At 40.0% G+C, this 15594-nt stretch overlaps 5 protein-coding genes across 8 annotated transcripts; 4 read left to right on the top strand and 1 right to left on the bottom strand.

Moving 5' to 3' along the window:
* Window positions 1-44: 44 nt before the first annotated feature.
* LOC115758896 (lysophospholipid acyltransferase 7) lies at window positions 45-3631 on the bottom strand. Its single transcript, XM_030699692.1, has 6 exons — window positions 3123-3631; window positions 2923-3049; window positions 2670-2862; window positions 1578-1729; window positions 1142-1518; window positions 45-914 (listed from the first exon to the last, which is right to left on the bottom strand). The coding sequence occupies exons 1-6, from the start codon at window positions 3332-3334 to the stop codon at window positions 506-508; spliced, it is 1470 nt and encodes a 489-aa protein (XP_030555552.1). The 5' UTR covers window positions 3335-3631; the 3' UTR covers window positions 45-505.
* A 1805-nt stretch (window positions 3632-5436) lies between these two features.
* On the top strand, window positions 5437-6860 carry LOC115758866 (phospholipase A1 2). The gene is made up of 2 exons (XM_030699655.1): window positions 5437-5573; window positions 5639-6860. Exons 1-2 carry the CDS (start codon window positions 5513-5515, stop codon window positions 6748-6750), a joined length of 1173 nt encoding a protein of 390 aa, XP_030555515.1. The 5' UTR covers window positions 5437-5512; the 3' UTR covers window positions 6751-6860.
* Window positions 6861-7994: 1134 nt separating this feature from the next.
* On the top strand, window positions 7995-8620 carry LOC115758616. Its single transcript, XM_030699349.1, has 2 exons — window positions 7995-8357; window positions 8425-8620. Exons 1-2 carry the CDS (start codon window positions 8104-8106, stop codon window positions 8549-8551), a joined length of 381 nt encoding a protein of 126 aa, XP_030555209.1. The 5' UTR covers window positions 7995-8103; the 3' UTR covers window positions 8552-8620.
* A 1344-nt stretch (window positions 8621-9964) lies between these two features.
* On the top strand, window positions 9965-11287 carry LOC115759068. 2 transcript variants are annotated; one of them, XR_004017486.1, is made up of 5 exons: window positions 9965-10148; window positions 10211-10443; window positions 10511-10563; window positions 10623-10787; window positions 10931-11287. XR_004017486.1 is itself a non-coding variant. In XM_030699896.1 (4 exons), exons 1-4 carry the CDS (start codon window positions 10074-10076, stop codon window positions 10664-10666), a joined length of 405 nt encoding a protein of 134 aa, XP_030555756.1. In that variant the 5' UTR covers window positions 9965-10073; the 3' UTR covers window positions 10667-10883. The 2 variants fall into 2 exon arrangements, 1 of the variants encoding a protein (XP_030555756.1); XM_030699896.1 differs by lacking the exon at window positions 10931-11287 and having other exon boundaries at window positions 10623-10883.
* A 2629-nt stretch (window positions 11288-13916) lies between these two features.
* LOC115758603 lies at window positions 13917-14854 on the top strand. 3 transcript variants are annotated; one of them, XM_030699329.1, is made up of 5 exons: window positions 13917-14023; window positions 14079-14334; window positions 14389-14441; window positions 14507-14621; window positions 14677-14854. In XM_030699329.1, the coding sequence occupies exons 1-4, from the start codon at window positions 13987-13989 to the stop codon at window positions 14563-14565; spliced, it is 405 nt and encodes a 134-aa protein (XP_030555189.1). In that variant the 5' UTR covers window positions 13917-13986; the 3' UTR covers window positions 14566-14621; window positions 14677-14854. The 3 variants fall into 3 exon arrangements, with proteins under 3 accessions (XP_030555189.1, XP_030555187.1, XP_030555190.1); XM_030699327.1 differs by having other exon boundaries at window positions 14504-14621; XM_030699330.1 differs by having other exon boundaries at window positions 13917-14034; window positions 14099-14334; window positions 14504-14621.
* The last annotated feature ends 740 nt before the right edge of the window (window positions 14855-15594 follow it).

Genomic DNA, 15594 nt, shown 5'->3' with positions numbered 1-15594 from the left:
TAAACTATAGTCTGGTAAGCTTGTATTTTAATATTAATATATTGTTTTCAAAAATAAAGCTGCAATATCTGAAAAAGTTTTTCAACATTTGGTTTTCTTTTGTTTTCGGAACATAAGATCTGATGAATTTGTATAATATATATTCCATTCGCTAGTTAATTTTTAGATTACATTTTAGAAAACTACATAGCCATTTTAAACTTCAATAAGTTTAATTGAATATTTGTATAATTCAAGAAGGTATATGTTTGGACTGTCGAAGAATAATTAACCTTACAGCCAAACGTGTATATAACTGATAAATTCTTATATTCTTAGCCAACCTGATACGGTTTAACGTTAGTTTTTTGTCAATAATTTGAACAATATAAAAAGTTCATTATATATCTTATGGTGTTAGAATTTGACTAACATTCTACAACATCTATGTATAAATGGAACACGGAAAGTTGCCGAATTTAACTATTAAATAATTGTGTTCGTGCTGCATATCTGAATTATGTTCTTACTGCGCTTTTTGTTTTGATGTGTTTAGCTCTACAGAAGGAGCAATGGAGTCCGCAGCGCGTTTTGCTTTGCGTTCGGCCGCCTTCTTGAGCTTGGTGAGGTACAGACCCAGGGCAACCAGAAGCGCCCAGGTGATATAGCCAATGTGATAGACGGAGCTGTAGAAGCGCCAAATGCTGTCGAACGAGGACAGCAAAAAGGCTGTGCCCAGGTAACTAAAGGCGAACCACTTGGATATCCAAAATATGACATCGATTACGGTGCGTCGCAGGCCGACAGCATCCTTGCGCACTAGCTTATGCCACATGTCTTCCAGAGGCACGTAAAATGGTGCGCCCATGATGCAGAAGTAGTGACCCGGGCGGAAGCCATGCCAATATGCCGAGCACAGAAACGTGGCGCCCGTTCTGAAAGTGAAGTCAATGTTTAATAAAAGAATAGCAGTTGAGAAACTCCTTAAATGCGATACGTTGAATACCTTTCTAGCCTGGGCGAGTATCCATTAAAGTAATTACAACATCAAGACAATAAAAATAATAACTATGCTTGCGCAAAGCTCAATTAACTAAACGTTAGCTAGCATTATTGAGCTCCGGGGCAACAGCACACATGCAAATTGTATGGGCAGACTCACCTATATTTCCTGATGGGAAACAGTTTGTAGACATTCACCGCGAGCCAATATTGAACGCACACGTTCCAGTGCTTCATGCCCTCGCGGAAAGTCCAGCAGCGCTCCACTTCGAGGACGCGTGTATTCACAATTGTTGTAAAATTGTAGCTACGCTTCTCGGCATCTCGTTTCATGTGCTGATAACGCTTGCGCGGCCCCTCTCCATTGGTGACATCAGCCTCATCGGGATACGCACCAAATCCTGCCATTGTGCACACGCACTCGCTCAATGTCAGGCCGGTGTAGATGCGTGCGCGGAAAATGAAGAACGTGGGCCACACATATAAAAGGCGATAGAGAACGGATCGATCATTGTAGAACTCATCGCTAAGCGCGTACTAAAATTAAAAGAGTATTAAATTACGTTCATTAATATTTTACTGGCTCATGTACTCACCCCCAGTGGCCAAATGTAGTTGGCCAGCAGATATAGACTGCAGTAGAAGACAGCCGATTTGAGCTGCTCGATAGTTGCCTGTGCGCAGGGCGCATGATCCTTAAAAGGCATCTCAAAGTAGTCACGATATGTACGATAGCGATAATATGGGCCTGAAAGATACAAAATTAGTTATATATATTATTATATTATGGAAAATACAAAGGAGTTGTTAAATTAATAATTAATTTTATTTTAATCATTTCTTTAAACTCTTCACTTATTTGCTTGTAAAGTTTAAAATGGAAATTTAATAAGTTTTTCAGCTTCAGCTTCAGCTTTTTATAAGGAAACTATTAAAATAAAATATGACAAATTAAAGGCAGAAAGTAAAGTTGAAGCAAAAATGTAGTTTACAAATATTAAAAAATGTACAAAATATATTAAAGTTTAGCAAAGAAAAACAAATGTGTTTAAATACTTTTTTTTAAGGTAAAAATTGATCAAAATAATTTAGAGAAATGGATATAAATTAAACAAAAGTTCAATTGTTTCTACATTAAACCTATATAATCTTAGATCATAATCTTTGAACAACTTAAGATAAAGATTTATTAACAAGTTCTGAATGGAATTCTGCAATATTCGTTTATAAATAGAATGACATGCAGACAGTGCGTATAGATAAGACGGGTAACTGCATGTATAGTGATTATTCGCATCTATAGATAACCACCCATAAAATGTTTACTATTTGTGGGTTCAGTTTAAGTTCAGACAACTAAATAAATGGACTTTGGCACCGGCTGCAAATTGTGCAGCAATCAAGCAATTCAAGGTGAAGGCATAGATTGCATACTTGTCAGGCAACAAGCATATGCACAAAGCGCATGCAATGGCAACTACAGTGAAAGCTCTTTTAACGAATATTTTCATCAGACGGATATTTTTTTTAACATGTCAGTTTTTGTTTGACATTTCTTTAAAGCACTATACTTTAGCAGAAGAAAAATCTGGAATTGTCGATGTGCACGCAAGCGAGCTTCTACTGTACCTTGACTTAAAAATAAGATTAAGAAGACATGCATGTATTCATAGCATTTGTACACTGACCTGTGAGAATGCCTACGTAATTGAAGCTATAGTGCACTATCTCTGTGGCACTCAGTTTCTGCAAGTCCATATCGTAGTCCGTAATCTCTATGCTGGGCTCGCTGTTGACATCCCGCTGCTCATTGTTGTCCTGTTCGCCGCGTGCCTGTAAACGCTTCCAGGCTGCGGTTTTCTCAAAAGCAATGCCAGACACCTAAGTGAATAGTTCAGAAAAGCCGGTCAAGGCTAGGCCAATAATAGTTATGCAACTAACCTTCAGTGTGAGCAACATTTGTATCATGTTGGTATGGCCGGGCACCGCCGGCAGGCCAAAGAGGTACACAAGCCGGAAGAAAACCAGATAGCCAAACATTACGACGAATGTGACCAAGTGACACTTGCTGGAATTATATTAACGGATAAGTAAAAATTGAATATGAAAGGAAAACATACACACAGAGACATGCCACTTACCTAGGATGCACCAGGAGCACACTGGCCGTGCCTAGTGCGGCGGAGATGGCACAGTGCAGGCTGTGGAAGCCCGAGACGACAACAACAACAATAATGCCCAGCATTGAGCAAGTGCATTTGCGCTGCGACTCATCGCGGATTTTCTTCACGTAACTTCCGGCGCCAATGCAGGCCAGCAGACATATTACGTAGATCACGTCGTCAAGACTCATTCTATTGATTTGTTGTAACCGCGATGTGCGGCTATCTTTACGGAAGGCAATAGATATTTACAACTTTGCTTGTTCTTTGTTATTGATAAAATGGAAGCCATAAGAATAACTATCGATATATTTGCAGCCTATCGATTAGCTATGGTGATACCACCTTTACCACACTGACAAAAATTGAATGCTGACGACTCAAAGCTGGTTGATACGTTACACACGACACAAGCCCGTTACTTTTTGCCAGCTCTTTTTGCTTCATAAAATAAATTATTAGGTAAATGTTCTAAGATATTCGAAATATAAGTGCGTAGTAAAGTTTTCAAAATAAAAAGTTGTATATTATTGAATGTGAATCAAAGCTGCAAAAATAGAAAAGTCATGAGAAAAATATATAGGTTGTGAATAAACATACAATAAAATGTTCTATTAGAAACGGGATGAAGATTAAAACTAAAGCCTTCGTTTATGGACCGCGAACCGATGCAACACTTGTGATTTCAATATGTAACTTCCATAAGACAAACGAAGCAAAATAATTTATATATGTATATAATTTAGATCATTATAAAAACATTCATACATTCATTCATTCATACATACATACATACATACATACATACATATATGCATACATACATACACACATACATACATACATACATACATACATACATACACACATACATACATACATACATACATACACACACACACACATACATACATACATACATACATACATACATACATACATACATACATACGTACATACGTACATACATACATACATACATACATACATACATACATACATACATATATACATACATACATAAATACATATATAACTACATACATAACTACATACATACCTAAATACATACTTAAATACATATCTACATACATATCTACATACATACTAAAATACATACCTACAATCTCACGCCTCCTCCTTGGTGCTCCTCCGGCTCCTCAGCTTCCAGCGTTGAAGCCGCCTGCGCCTAATTCATAGGTGAAGCCTGCAAGCCTTACTTAAATTTTTGAGAATCGAGGAGGAGGGCAGCTTTAATAAATAAGTTTCTTTATTTAAATTTGCCGCGCAACAAATTGCTCTGCTATTAGAAGACAACTACATGCATTCATACATACATATATACGCGCATACATACATACACCCACGTCACACATACACACACATATGCACACACATACATACCTACATACATACATACATTACATTACAGATAATTATACAATAATGCATGCATTCATTCCGACATTCAAACAGGCATGCATATAAACACACATGCATACAAGCATACATATATGCTATATATGTATGTATTACATGCATATATGCTATATATGTATGTATTACATACATATATACATAGATATATACAAAATCAATTTGGCATCCAAATCTGGTAACATTATTCTTGGTAAAACTTCTTGTGAAAATGGACATAGGTCAAAATTTCCCAACCCCCTAACTCGGTCAAATCTCATTCGAATTTAACGAGGCTTGGCTCGTTGTTCATGGTTTGGCCTCTAGATCAGTTTGGTATCTTGGCAACATTCTTCTTCTATATAATAATATAGCATATTAATGACGATTGCACCCCTAACTCTAATTGTTCAAATGATATTCCTGGTAAAAATGACAACTATTGACATTTTGCTAATTATTAACATTTCCAATTGACCCATAGCACCTATGTCATTTAGTTTATAAGGTGAAAAATGACATGATTCAAATCTGCAATTAAAAACGCCCCAAACGAATTAAAGAAATTCCCAGACGTCATCGAGACAGAGTCATAAAAGTTCAAACACTCGATGTGTATTAATATGTATAGTATATAGTATATATAGAACCGGTAATGCAATTAGAAATCAGCTGCAATCGGAGAGTTGCTTAGCTGGGAAACGCGTGCCGGCTGCTGCCGTGGGCAATGCCAGTTCGATTGAGTTTAGATTGCCAGATGATAACTTCAGAGGCGTTGGCAGCTGATCGTTCTCTGGGAACTGGCTTGCATGGGGGGGCTAGATCTAGGCGCTACGCCGCTGGCTCCCTGATCAGATTCAGAGTCTGATTAGTTGGCGTATATATAACAAGCGTGTGAGCTGAACGTGCCCAACAGAGTCTAATAGACGCTTTGTGTAGATCTTTTAGAGCTGATGCGAGTCGAAATGTGGTTTCAAATACTTGCCGTAGTCCTGCTAATGGCCGCAGCGCATGGTAAGTAGAGGCTTGAACAACGGGAGTTGGACGCAAATCCTATAGAAAGGCCTGTTCCATTATAGCCCAAAGCAACCATATCGATGAGGCTTACGAAGCGGAAATGGGCGAGTTTATGGACCTGGTGCCAGATCCTGAGGAGGTGGACATTGGCGTACGCGGCGATTTTGAAGAGGAAGAGCCGGACGATCTGAAGTCCACGCTGGAGGCGGATGAGTACGAGGGCGCCGAGCATTGTGTGTGGAACAAGTGCGACAACGATCTGAGCGAACCACGCGGCATTGGCAGCTTCCTCGACTTAGCGTTCCTGAAGAAGATTGCCGGGAATCTTAATCCTTTTGGCACCACACGCCATCGCATGCTCTTCTATTTATTCAAGCGCGAGTTTCCCGAGTGCGGACGCGAGCTGGACTTCCAAAATGAGCAGAAGTGGCGCCATGCCGGCTTCAATAGATCGCTGCCCACCCGTCTCATCATACACGGCTGGATGAGCCAGTCGCGCGGCTCCTTTAACCGGGACGTGAAAAACGCCTACCTAAAGCACGGCGACTATAATGTCATCGTTACAGACTGGAGCGCCAGTTCTGCCAATATCAACTACTTCTCCGTGGTCCAACTAATCGAGGAGATGGGTGCCCAGCTGGCGCAGTTCACACGGGAGCTGCATCGCCAGTTCCATGCCAGCTACGATGACATGTACTTGGTTGGGCACTCGCTGGGCGCCCAAATAGCCGGTGCTGCGGGCAAACGCCTCAAGCCCGAGCAGTACAATACCATCTTCGCCCTGGATCCGGCTGGTCCGAAATTTCGCCATCGCAGTGCCCAGTTCCGCATCGATCCCAGCGATGCCAAGTATGTGGAGTCCATGCACACTAGCGGCAACTTTGGCTTCTTGAAGCCCACGGGCAGCGCTACCTTCTATCCGAACTATGGACTCTATCAACGCAACTGCTTCTACTTGGGCTGCTCGCACATACGCGCCTATCAGATGTTCGCCGAGTCCATCAACTCCCCGAATGGCTTCTGGGGCACGCCCTGCAGGCGGGAGAAGCGCAAGTGGCAGTGTGACCAGAGTCAGCGACAAGCGCACCGAATGGGCGGAGAACCATCCGTACCCAAGGCTGGCATCTATTACGTGAAAACCTCCTCGAGCGATCCATTCGCTCTGGGCAGATAATGTCCAAGAGTTTGAACGAATATCATATTAACTGCCAATCCTAGACAACTTTAGATTTAGCAAAAATCCAAAGAGAGTTGATAAAAGTTATAGCAAAGCTTATAATATTCCAGCTCCAAGGAGATTTCCTTCAGCGTAATTTTAGATATACAGTTGGGTCAATATAATAAAAATACTATTTATATTGTCTTTTATAAGAAATATGAAAATGGTCAAAAAAATGTGAAAGAGTTTTTCGATAAATCGCAACTAAAATAATAGCTGCAAATATTGTTGTGGCCTTAATAAATATTAGAAATAAGTTTGTATTTCATGATTCATCTGAAGATGTTTTCGACAGCAACACAATTTGTATAGTATATCTTAAATTCGTCAGATTCAATTTAAGGGAACTACAGACCTTTATAAATATACTTACAGTACAGTAGATAATTATTAATATGATCACATAAAAACATACTTGGGCCATATATATAAATAAATATATGTAGTATATAGAAAAATATAGCATGGAGAGTTTTTCTAATAATATTACTGCGAAGAATTAAGGTGTTCAAATACCTGAATAATAAACAGTTGTTATCGCGTTTAATTCTCAATTTTTTTCTATCGAAATTTAATTAAAGACATAAACTTGCGCGATTCGCTGGCGTCCCGAGGCCAAGGACCCAGCTCTGCATCTAAGCGCAATGCAAATTCGGTCCGTGCAATTCAATCTTTGGATCTGTGAAATATGCGACTCGTGCACGGCGCTAATTGCAGCAGATAAATACGCCGTGGAGCCATAATTACGACAGACAGATTACGAGGCGCACTTAATTGTCGACCGTAAGGAGTGTGGCCCGTATCTCTGAGGCTGCGCTCGTGTAATCCTCCCCAAGGAGCTGCTCGATTTTAATTATTCGCCGACTACTGCAGCTTCTGCATATTCATTGGCTCAACGAGAGAGGGGAGGGGGGTCGGCGTTTTGATTTCCATTATGGCGATTTTAGAGGCTTTTTTTTTGTGGGTTGAAAAACTTTGCTTGCACTGCGGCTGCTGCGATAAGCCCCGTCCGAATGGGTTAAGAAATTGGCCAGCTAAGGAAATGGACTCATAAATCTGCGATGGTTGGGCACAGCTTCCAAAATATTAAGAACTTTGCTTTCCATTTTTACATATTTTTTCTTTGATCAAACTAGCCATGAGCTTGATTCAAATGTGGCCTGTGCCGACCTCAGTCGGACATATATTTATTTACAAATAACTTTTCGGACAGTAAAGTACCAAAAAAATTTGTATAGAACTTTTACGGCTTTTCAAAATTTTCGGTAAATTTATCGTGTGAAAAAACGTAAAAAAAAAAGATAAAATATGGATTACGGTCAAGCTAACGGAAATGGTCAATATCAGTCTATGGAAGGCTACGGTATGTCCGCTCCCGACGGCCAGGCACCAGAGATGGGTCAGGAATTCCTTCAGCCGCGTGGTTATGGCGGTGGACTGCAGTCCTATGACGACTCGAGGAACTGTCAGAGCGGATCGGCTTCCTTTGGAGGTCCCGGCTACCGCAGCCCACTGCGATACACAAAAGTCTTAAGAGAAATGAACTCGCGCAACGGACTCTAGTAAGTGCATCCGATAATTTAGTCCAATCTTAATATGGAATACCTTGCTCTTAACCCCCCCATACAGCTCGCCAACGGATCAGCGCTCGGGCAGAGGAAACGGCGACTATTATAGCTCGTTGCCAGGTATTGGTGGTGCCGAGGGCCAAATGTACGGCCAGTCCCGTCAAGGCGGCGGCAACCCTTATTACTAGTCCCAATATATCTATATTTGAGTGCGCACCCGTTTGCTGGCTTTGAATAAATTTGTTTCTTATATTTCATCCTTTCGGCTACTTATGAAATAAATGCCCAGTTAACACAATGTTTGTCTAACCTTGTTCTTCGATGCGCGGTCTGTCAGCAGGTACTCACGGATTCAAAGGTTTATCGTATTGCCATGCAGTTCTAAGTGCTTCAATTAATCTACATATGTATAAAAGGCTACATCGGGAAGTATGCCACATGTTAAATGTTGTATCCTATTTCGAGATTTCTATCATTAAGCAAAAAGAAACATTAAAAATATAGTTCGCTTTCTGTGGACTTACGCCAGGAAATATATATGAAGTCTTCATTCTAATTTCACTGGCAAAATTTGCAAAGCACTTAGTACATGTTGCAAATATTTACAATGCAGAGCGTTGCCGTGTTCGCAAGAAAATCTGCACTGGAAACATAGGTATAACCGACTACGTTATGCACTGTTCAGAGACGCAGAGACGCAAGTGTAACGCTCAAACATATTTATTAGCTTGTTAAAATCACACTGATTACCAAATTGATTGATATATAAATGTCTGCAATTTGTGGAAGTGGGCATAGCCTGGATACGCCAGCCTTAAAGATCAATTATTAAGCGGGAGATCTCTTGAGTCTTACCCTGATATGTTATTGATTTAAAAATAGTATTATAGCTGGCTGAAGTTCTGGCCTTAACTATAATTTCAAAAGTTCGCCAAGCAACCATAATTATTTATATAGTTGAAGAATTTTCATTTTTATACCCTGAACCCATTTAAAATGGGTAAAAAGGGTATATTGTATTTTTAAAAAAGGTAAATGTATGTAGCAGGTAGAAAGAAGCATCTCCGACCCCATAAAGTATATATATTCTTGATCGCCATGTCCGTCTGTCTGTCTGTTCGTCCGTCCGTCTATCCGTCTATCCGTCCGTCCGTCCGTCCGTCCGTCCGTCTGTCTGTCTGTCTGTCCGTCCGTCTGTCCGTCCGTCCGTATGTATGTATGAACGCAAGGATATCAGAACCTATAAGAGCTAGAGGCTTGAAATTTTAGATGTAGGTCCTCCTAGTGCCTGCGCAGATCGAGTTTGTTTCCGATAAAAATAACATGCCCCGTTTTCGAAAAAAAAATTTATATTGATAGATTGATAGATTTTTTTGGCAATTTTGGTAAATAATAAGAGCTAGAGTCACCAAACTTAACATGTGGCTTCTAGAATAGTATATATATTTGCATTTGGTGTTGGCAGAAGAGGGTTCAGGGTATCCCCTAGTCGGGAGCTCCCGACTAGAACCTCATTTATTTTTACCTAGTCAAGTTGGCCTTTCTCCAAGTTTAAGGTAAATTGTTTTCCAGCATGTATACAACAGTTTCAGTATTCATTCAGAGCTTGTAACTAAAATACTATCTTCGATTCGACCTTAAAATTTACTATATTTTGGCATAGGTAATTTTTTCTTAATCCTGGTTCAGTTTAAAATTGTATATAAAATTATGGATTATTTTGAGAATGCACAAATTGGTGGCTATCGGATCAATATGCCATTTCCCCAACTATTTTATCCCGAGGTATGCCGAGTGCCGCATCTCCCACGGATATAATTTTGATTCAATTTTGCCTCGCCCCATAGATGAACGGCACTAATAAGAGCTACGATCAGGCAGGTGCTCCACATTTGAGCGGCCAACAATTCCAAAGCGATTTTTACGACAGCGGCTGCAAGCCGAATCTTGGCCATTCGCCGTATGGATGCAATGAGGATTATCCACCCCGGCATTCGGTAACAAACAGCTCGTTCGCCTATCGTAGCATGGACCGTCATAATCGACGATCCCGGGAAATGTTGGCCCGCAATGGTTTGTAGTAAGTAATCGGATGAATATCAAATACACGTCCCATTTCGACTAAGCTGTGATTCTCCCACCAACAGTACACCCAATGATAGGTGTCATAAGCAGCCCGAATATCCCCAATTTGCGGATGGTATGTGCCTGAAATACACAATCTAAGAAAGAGATTGTAAATATGAAACTATATTTCAGATTCCATTGGACAGTCCGTCACGGTCAACTCATATTGGCAATAATGGTGATGTCTCGATATCCATTCTTTATTATTGGTTATTTTCGTAGTAAAAGTTCGTTTTCGGTCATATAATGAATGCCAGGACGGATGTTCGTCAGTCAATGCTTCCCCAACAGAATAATGTACGAATCCTTGTGAATAGTTCTACATTTGTTTAACGCATTCCACATACTTACGCCAAAATTGTAACAAATTATATACTTCCTGCTATCTCTTTATGAAGAATTGTTTTTATTGACCGATTTACCACTGTTTCCACCCGCAGATGTGTGAAATTGGTGGAAGAACGTGGCATTACCTCAGATGGGCTTCGTGTCGAATATGTTACATGCTTTGTGGATATTCTATCAATTCAAAGAATGTGGTTAGCTTCTTTTGGCGGGATGGATAGTAACGGCCGGGAACGCTACGAGATAATTTTTTTTGCATTAAATAATTTTGCAGGAATTAATGTGAAGCTTGATGTGGGGGTTGGGGGTTGCTACTGTAGGGTAATTAACGTGTGTTTTATGGGCTTTTGCCGCAGCATAGAAACACACGTAGTCTGAATTGTATTTGTACCGGCTCCCGCTCCCACACTGTGGCTGCATGCAGACCGAACCCGAGGTGGAGCTCAAGTCGCCCAAACCAAACAGAATGCAATGAAGGATTAAAATAAGAAAGATGTGCAAATAAAATATTTTACAAACCGACAAAGAGGACAACTTTGCAGGCGGTAGGCAACGTAACGGGGGCGGCTGGGACTGGGACTGAGTCTAGGCTATGGTTGGGGCTGGTGCTGGGTCTGCTGACGGTCCGAAATGCGAATGGAACATGTCGATGGGGCCGAGCGACGCCTGTGCAAACAATGGCAGCCGGACTTGGCCTCGGACTCACCAACTCCGGCTCTCACTCTGACTCCGGCTCTGTGTGTAGCTAGGCACTACTGCATGGAGCATTGTCAAAATAAATCAATCGGTTTTATGTTGTTTCTGGAATTTTTGTTTGCTGTTTTGTTACTTTGTTGCCGTCGACGTCGTCAGGAAGCGCCTGCCAGCGCCGGTGTGGCAAGGGGGTCAAGGGATGCAACTGGCTGCCAGCAGCGCCAGCTTGTGGTGGCATAAATCAGTTGGCCGTTGGACGCATTTATGAAAGGATAAACCACACACACCCACGCCCACACCCACACAAAGCGCAGCTCATAAAAATGCATAAGTTGAAAATGTAAATAAAAATACAAATTTTGTGTAGCATAAACCAGCCCCCATACCCAATGGATACACTCACTGATCTGGTTACCCATTTTTGATTTATCTCGAAGGGAATTAAGATGTCTCAAAAGTTGCTGCGGGCAACATTAAAACTCCACGCTGCCTGCCATCAGAGGCAGTCAGGAGCAGGCAGAAGCAGTCAGGATTGGTAGTCATAATCGTTCACGCTTTCTCCAGCAGAAACTTGAGCTTTTCGGTTGGGTTCAGGAGGATTTGGGGGCGTGACTGCGCAAACTTTTGGTGCTGCTGCTTTTTCTTTGGGACCGTTCTGCAGGACGTCTAAAGTGATTTCCTTTTAGTATTTTCAAAAACTTTCACCAAAGGTGTTTACCTACCCACACACAGACTACACACATGTCCTGCCTGTACAGTGCCATGTCCCATGCAATGGCCTCTGTCCCTAATGAAGCAGATTCCGAAGCGCATTTGTGTCCACAGCCGCAACTCTTTTAATCCCTAATAACTTTTAAGCAAGTGACTTTGCGCACACAAAATGTCCAAATTCATCATCCTCACAGAGAAGGTGCAGGGTTTTCCTGGCTAGCCTGGTGGACAGAGGGATTTCAGCTTTCATGTTGAGCCCATGGACTTAGAGCTAAAGTTACTTTATACACATACATACACACACACACTCACTCACACATACGCACTTACACATCATTAGCAAATTAGAAATTTGAAAAGGAAAATACAAACGTTTTCTAGTCCATTTTAAATACAAACATTTTCTTCGATCTACGCTGAGTTTTAAACAAAAAAAAAAAAGATTATACAAAAATAATGTTATTTTTCTTTTTGCAGAATTTAAGCATACTCGGTAAAAGGTGGTTCTAAGACTTTTTGGTGAAGTTTTGAATTTTATCCGATTTGCTTCAAACTTATTGTCAAAGCTCAACATTTCATTTAATGAATGCCTGTTTTAGCGATTTGTAAAATTTCACTCGCAACAATGGTAAATTAGCGGTCATCGGCATAAAATTTACTTTTGTTTACTACTGGTTTCAAGCTCATTTTTAATGATCTTTGAGAGAATTTATTTTATACGTGCCACGGGCAAGGCCGTGCGATACCCGTAAGTATAATATAATATAACATATATATATATATAATATATAATATATAATATATAATATATAATATATAATATATAATATATAATATATAATATATAATATATAATATATAATATATAATATATAATATATAATATTTATAACATGGAAAGGTCGCCAAATTTAACATTATTATAATATATATGATTTGTTTGTATTGCCAAGAATCAGCCAGCAAAGTAAAAGGAAAACAACACATATAAAAACAGTTAAGGAGCAGAGGGACAAGGGTTATTATTACAGTTCATTGAAAGCAAGAAATCCTATCTACTTGAGTTCATGAGAATCGCATAGCAAGGCAATATTTAAGATTTTGTTCATTTTCAGTTATACCATACTCGTCAAGCAAAAGCCAAATTTTCTGCCAGATTCTTGGTAAAACAAATAAGATCTATAGATAAATATAAGCTCATAATAGAGGAAAGTAAGCTTGGTCTTCGCTTATAAGCATACACACATTCATGCATACATTTCCGTGCTATTCCCACTGTATTTGAAACAGAAGCTGGCATATCGATTATTGGAATGACATAATCGATTATTGGTTTATGAAAATGGATAAACGATAACACTATATTAATGAGCATATTCAAACTATGGAAACTTACATTAATAGGTGTGGAAATATTATTTTAAAAATTAAAAGAAGTCTAAAAAGGTGTTGGCAGAAACACCTTCAAATTCTCGGTGCTTAGCCCATCGAAAATATATATATTTTAACCGGCCAGTTAGTTATTTTAAATTAAAATCAATAACTATTTCAAAGTTGCAAGCACTTAGTTTAGTTTTGAGTACAAAACCAATAAATGCAAACAGTCTAGTTATCCATGCAAACCCAAAAAGGGAACGAGGCTTGTGCTATATTTCTAAAATTCATTTTTGTTCTTACGTTCAGGCTAAAAACAACTTTTTCGGTTTACGAAAAATTCAAATTCATTTTTTTTTAAATTTTCAAAATTATGGAGACCTACGGCATGGCAGCACCCGACAATGACAGTGCGATTGATGTGAGCTCGGCTTGAATTTATATTTAATTGTTGTTGATTTTCAGTACTCCGGAATTTCGTGCAGTGTTACCAACAGTATGTCGCCCAGACTGGTTACAGATGTGAGCGACCAGAGGACGGGGATCAGATGAGGTCATACTCTGGCGACTGTGTCAGTTACGGTAGACACGATTGGTATCCTCAAAGGCCTAGGAACTATCACGATGACGATGATTCCAATCCCTATAGAGGCGCTGGCTATCGCTCCCCTATGAGACACGGCATGGAGAATCGACGATACGATTCACGAAACGGATTGTAGTAAGTATAGTTGGAAATAATACAAGCGCTAAGTATTATAGCTCCTATTTATAGTTCTCCCTCGGAAATGCGCCGGGGTGGTGGTGATAACTACAATTCCCTACCAGGTAAGGCAATTATCGCCAATATTGTCATATATATCTTTATAATATATAATATATTCCCGAAGCAGGTGTCGGTAATTATGAGCGCCCCAGTTGGCACCATACTCGCCGAAATCGTTGGTTCTAGATTTTTTTTAATTGAGAAATTTTGTAGCAATCGGATTAAAAATCAATCGCTGCCGGGTGAGTCTGCAACTGCTCTTAAAGTGATAACAAATTCTCAATTTTTACTGAATAGGAGTTACGAGCATCCGATGTTATACCCACGCACTCCCAAATCGTTGGATCTTAATGTTGATTGTTCTCTTTTTTTTTGGCAAATTAAATTCAAGTGTATTTGTAGATGAAAAAAATAAATGACCTCATTGAGGTCTGAAACGCTGGTTCGGAAGTTTTCGACCAGCTGTTAACCTAAACCCAAGTTTGCTTTAATAATATAATATATTTAATATGTAGTAATTGATTAATTGTAAGCCATTAATTTACTTGTGTGAATTATATATTGTATAGGATTTAAAATATTTAAGATTTAGAATCCATTTCCCACCGCAGGAGTGTTTTTTGGATCCCCTCTGTGGCCATTTAAATGAACAAATGGCCAGCATAGAAAGCTGAGCGTATTGTAAAGATGAGCTGGACGAGCGCCTCAAGACTAACGACAATAGTTAGATATCCTGTTTAAGGATGCCCGCCCTTCCTTCTCCTACTCCTCCGCCGCACGCTCATATTTAGCTTGTCGCCCCGTATAGAAAGTGGCGGTGTCATAAATTAAAACTTAAACTTTTGGAAATGTCAAGTATAAAACGGTAAATCTCCGCACATATACTGAGAAGCACTGCTCCAAACGAACACACACACACACACATATACACACCCGTCTGTTGGAAATGAATTGCAGCAACAGGATCGGGCTAGGGGTGGGTGTTGCCCGGATGGGACGGACGCCCATTGAATGCGCATGTTTTAGTTTTGGGCGGCTGGCACCAGATACGAGGGGGTAGCTGAAAAACTATACAGGGAACCAAGAAAAAGCACAACAACACGGCCAGCCAACAGCAGGAGCAGCATGAAGAATATAGGGAAAACTCCACCCGTTTCACATAAATTTGGTAAAGCAAACTTACAGATTATCCGCATTTAGTTGTAAAGGTTCCAC

Source organism: Drosophila novamexicana, unplaced genomic scaffold, assembly GCF_003285875.2.
Source record: "Drosophila novamexicana strain 15010-1031.04,08,12 unplaced genomic scaffold, DnovRS2.1 tig00000193-arrow-pilon, whole genome shotgun sequence".
Taxonomy (NCBI): Eukaryota; Metazoa; Arthropoda; class Insecta; order Diptera; family Drosophilidae; genus Drosophila; species Drosophila novamexicana.
This window is presented reverse-complemented; position numbering and strand designations above follow the sequence as displayed.

Bases quoted from the DNA above. Each gene is read 5' to 3' on its own strand.
- LOC115758896 (XM_030699692.1), bottom strand. From the start codon at position 3,334: ATGAGTCTTGACGACGTGATCTACGTAATATGTCTGCTGGCCTGCATT. The intron at 1,730-2,669 runs GTCAGTGTACAA...TGTATCTTTCAG, and splicing joins TTACGTAGGCATTCTCACAG to GCCCATATTATCGCTATCGT. The intron at 1,519-1,577 runs GTGAGTACATGA...TTTTAATTTTAG, and splicing joins ACTACATTTGGCCACTGGGG to TACGCGCTTAGCGATGAGTT.
- LOC115758866 (XM_030699655.1), top strand. From the start codon at position 5,513: ATGCGAGTCGAAATGTGGTTTCAAATACTTGCCGTAGTCCTGCTAATG. The intron at 5,574-5,638 runs GTAAGTAGAGGC...GTTCCATTATAG, and splicing joins GCTAATGGCCGCAGCGCATG to CCCAAAGCAACCATATCGAT.
- LOC115758616 (XM_030699349.1), top strand. From the start codon at position 8,104: ATGGATTACGGTCAAGCTAACGGAAATGGTCAATATCAGTCTATGGAA. The intron at 8,358-8,424 runs GTAAGTGCATCC...CCCCCCATACAG, and splicing joins AACTCGCGCAACGGACTCTA to CTCGCCAACGGATCAGCGCT.
- LOC115759068 (XM_030699896.1), top strand. From the start codon at position 10,074: ATGGATTATTTTGAGAATGCACAAATTGGTGGCTATCGGATCAATATG. The intron at 10,444-10,510 runs GTAAGTAATCGG...TCCCACCAACAG, and splicing joins TTGGCCCGCAATGGTTTGTA to TACACCCAATGATAGGTGTC. The intron at 10,564-10,622 runs GTATGTGCCTGA...ACTATATTTCAG, and splicing joins ATATCCCCAATTTGCGGATG to ATTCCATTGGACAGTCCGTC.
- LOC115758603 (XM_030699327.1), top strand. From the start codon at position 13,987: ATGGAGACCTACGGCATGGCAGCACCCGACAATGACA. The intron at 14,335-14,388 runs GTAAGTATAGTT...TCCTATTTATAG, and splicing joins GATTCACGAAACGGATTGTA to TTCTCCCTCGGAAATGCGCC. The intron at 14,442-14,503 runs GTAAGGCAATTA...ATATTCCCGAAG, and splicing joins TAACTACAATTCCCTACCAG to CAGGTGTCGGTAATTATGAG.